At 36.5% G+C, this 2,342-nt stretch overlaps 2 protein-coding genes across 2 annotated transcripts; one reads left to right on the top strand and one right to left on the bottom strand.

The window, feature by feature from the left end:
• The first annotated feature begins 577 nt into the window (after positions 1 to 577).
• On the top strand, positions 578 to 1,005 carry LOC118754790 (dolichyl-diphosphooligosaccharide--protein glycosyltransferase subunit DAD1). Its single transcript, XM_036489668.1, has one exon. It carries the CDS (start codon positions 612 to 614, stop codon positions 948 to 950), a length of 339 nt encoding a protein of 112 aa, XP_036345561.1. The 5' UTR covers positions 578 to 611; the 3' UTR covers positions 951 to 1,005.
• Positions 985 to 1,945, bottom strand: LOC118754789. The gene is made up of 3 exons (XM_036489667.1): positions 1,848 to 1,945; positions 1,337 to 1,698; positions 985 to 1,275 (listed from the first exon to the last, which is right to left on the bottom strand). Exons 1-3 carry the CDS (start codon positions 1,864 to 1,866, stop codon positions 1,003 to 1,005), a joined length of 654 nt encoding a protein of 217 aa, XP_036345560.1. The 5' UTR covers positions 1,867 to 1,945; the 3' UTR covers positions 985 to 1,002.
• Between the last annotated feature and the right edge of the window lie 397 nt (positions 1,946 to 2,342).

Raw genomic sequence — 2,342 nt, 5'->3', positions numbered from 1 at the left:
AATAACAAATTACTTCAAAACTATAAGGTTGCGCGCTTTAAAACTTTACATACACTCCCTTTAGAACCCCCTCTACCCCTCCCCCCCCCTATTTTCCTTAATTCCGTAATCGGGGGTTACCATTCTAAAATTTTCCCTTTTTTGTTTTATAATATTTTTGGCATAAATATATAAAAACCAGTTTAGAAAATATTACTTTTTTAAAATACCAAAGTATTTTTTGTTTTACCTTTTAATCTACTTTACATTTTAATTGCGGCAAGTAATATTTATATAAGTAAAATCAGCGTAAAAAGCACTAGCAATCTCCATTTTTAGTTTTTCTATAGCTGAACGGTTGGTTATCTTGATGTATGCCCTCTTCTTTTATGGCAAACTCTTCATGTGTGGATGCCGCATTCAAAAAAATCATGTCGCCGTCGAGAGGCGTTCAGATTATGTAGTTAAAATTTTAATGTCGTCTCGCGTGGTGATGTTTTCGATGTGTTCAGAGCTTAAGGAAACGATTTTGTGTTGATATATCGATCCTTTAGATACATCGATATATCGTTAGCAACTCTAATAATTATTCACTTCGACGTGTCTACAAGTTGTGTTATTTTTATATCGAAATGTCTGGTGTTAAAGGCGTGGTTGAGAAATTCTACAATGATTACGTAGAAAACACTCCCCGAAAACTGAAGTTGGTGGATACCTACTTGGCATACGTTTTCCTCACCGCCGTTATACAATTCGTTTATTGTTGTTTAGTTGGCACATTCCCTTTCAACTCTTTTTTGTCCGGCTTCATAAGTACAATAAGCTGTTTCGTTCTGGGTGTTTGTCTACGACTTCAGGCAAATCCGCAAAACAAAGCCGTATTCGTTGGAATCTCACAGGAGCGCGGCTTTGCTGATTTCATTTTTGCGCATGTTATATTACACTTAGTAGTTATGAATTTTATTGGATGAAATGGACTAAAAATATTAAATGCAAAACGTTAAATATATATGTACATACACATCATCTATTTAATAACAGTAGATAACAATCAAATGGGTCAAATTCTTGGTCACAAAATTCTAGCGTAATTTCTGGTTCAGGTATAGAATGTTTCAATGGTGGAAGAGGCTCCAGCCAATGGCACAGCTCCGGTGATGGTACTTTGTTAGGCTTTGTCAATCTGCTATGGTTTGAATTGCATTGATTTTGAATCAGTATTGAATCATTAACATTAATGGGTGTCAAGTTTTTAAAGTTTACTTGAGCGGCATTGAAGTTCAGTCTTTGGGTTATCTGAAAATTTAAAATAACAGTTTTTACTGCAATGGGAGTTTTCAAAAGTATTTTCGATTACCTTAGGAGCAATAGTTGCTTTCGATCGCGGTGTTAAGTCGACATCATTTTTAAACAAGGGCGGCCGCAAAGCCTCGATGTTCTCCATTAGATTTACATCGCGCAAAACCGTGCTCATTTGAGGGGCACTATATTTCCTGCCATTTTGGTTGCCTTTTGACCGAGTGTCTGGTGTTATATTTGCAGCTGGCTGCTGGTTAGTTGAGTAGGCATTTGAAATCTTCGGCTGGTTTTTCCAGTTAATACTACTTAAGGTATTAGCTCCATTTTTTCGACATGTTGACTTTCGGATAGCTTCGCGCTTTTTAACTAAATCGCCAGTAGAAGTTCCTTGAAAATTCGGCATCTTTAAACAATCGGATTCTGGAACATGCGAGGTATGAAACGGTACGAGTAAATACAAGTAGGGACTAGGAAAGTTCGATGTTTAAGAAAGTATCGATATCGGGAAAAATCGATGTGGAAAATCCTACCCCAATTGAAAAGAATATTAGACCTGCCTATCAACTCACCTAATTCCGTTATTTCCATCTTGTATAATTACTGAGGATTAAAACGGCATGCCGGTTGACTGCAACGGTTTGTCAAACTTATAGAGCTTTCGCACGACGCGATTTTTCAGCCAACTTTTGCGTTCAACTCACGCAGGGTTGCTCAAAAAAAAACTGAATGTCTCAAAATATCAAAATATAAAAAACTATCAAAATATTCGCCATAAAAAGGCGTTTGCATTGTTCAACTTTGCATTGTACTTTTGGTTGAACGGCCTTTCAACTAATCGCTTTCAACAAAGTTGGCCGCCAGCCAACATTTAGCTATTCAACTTTTTTTCCGTGCAACCCTGGTGAGTTGAACGCGAAATCGCCTCGTGCGAACACCTTTTTAAGAGCTAAATAAATTACACAAGCTGCTGATTAAAACTACTTTAGTATTTTCCCATTCACTTTTGGAGATGAAAAATAAATTTAAATTTAAATATTGATATTGCGGGTAAAGTATCGATGTGT

This window comes from Rhagoletis pomonella, unplaced genomic scaffold, assembly GCF_013731165.1.
Source record: "Rhagoletis pomonella isolate Grant_MI unplaced genomic scaffold, Rhpom_1.0 Rhpom_scaffold_04630, whole genome shotgun sequence".
In the NCBI taxonomy this organism is placed as follows: Eukaryota; Metazoa; Arthropoda; class Insecta; order Diptera; family Tephritidae; genus Rhagoletis; species Rhagoletis pomonella.
This window is presented reverse-complemented; position numbering and strand designations above follow the sequence as displayed.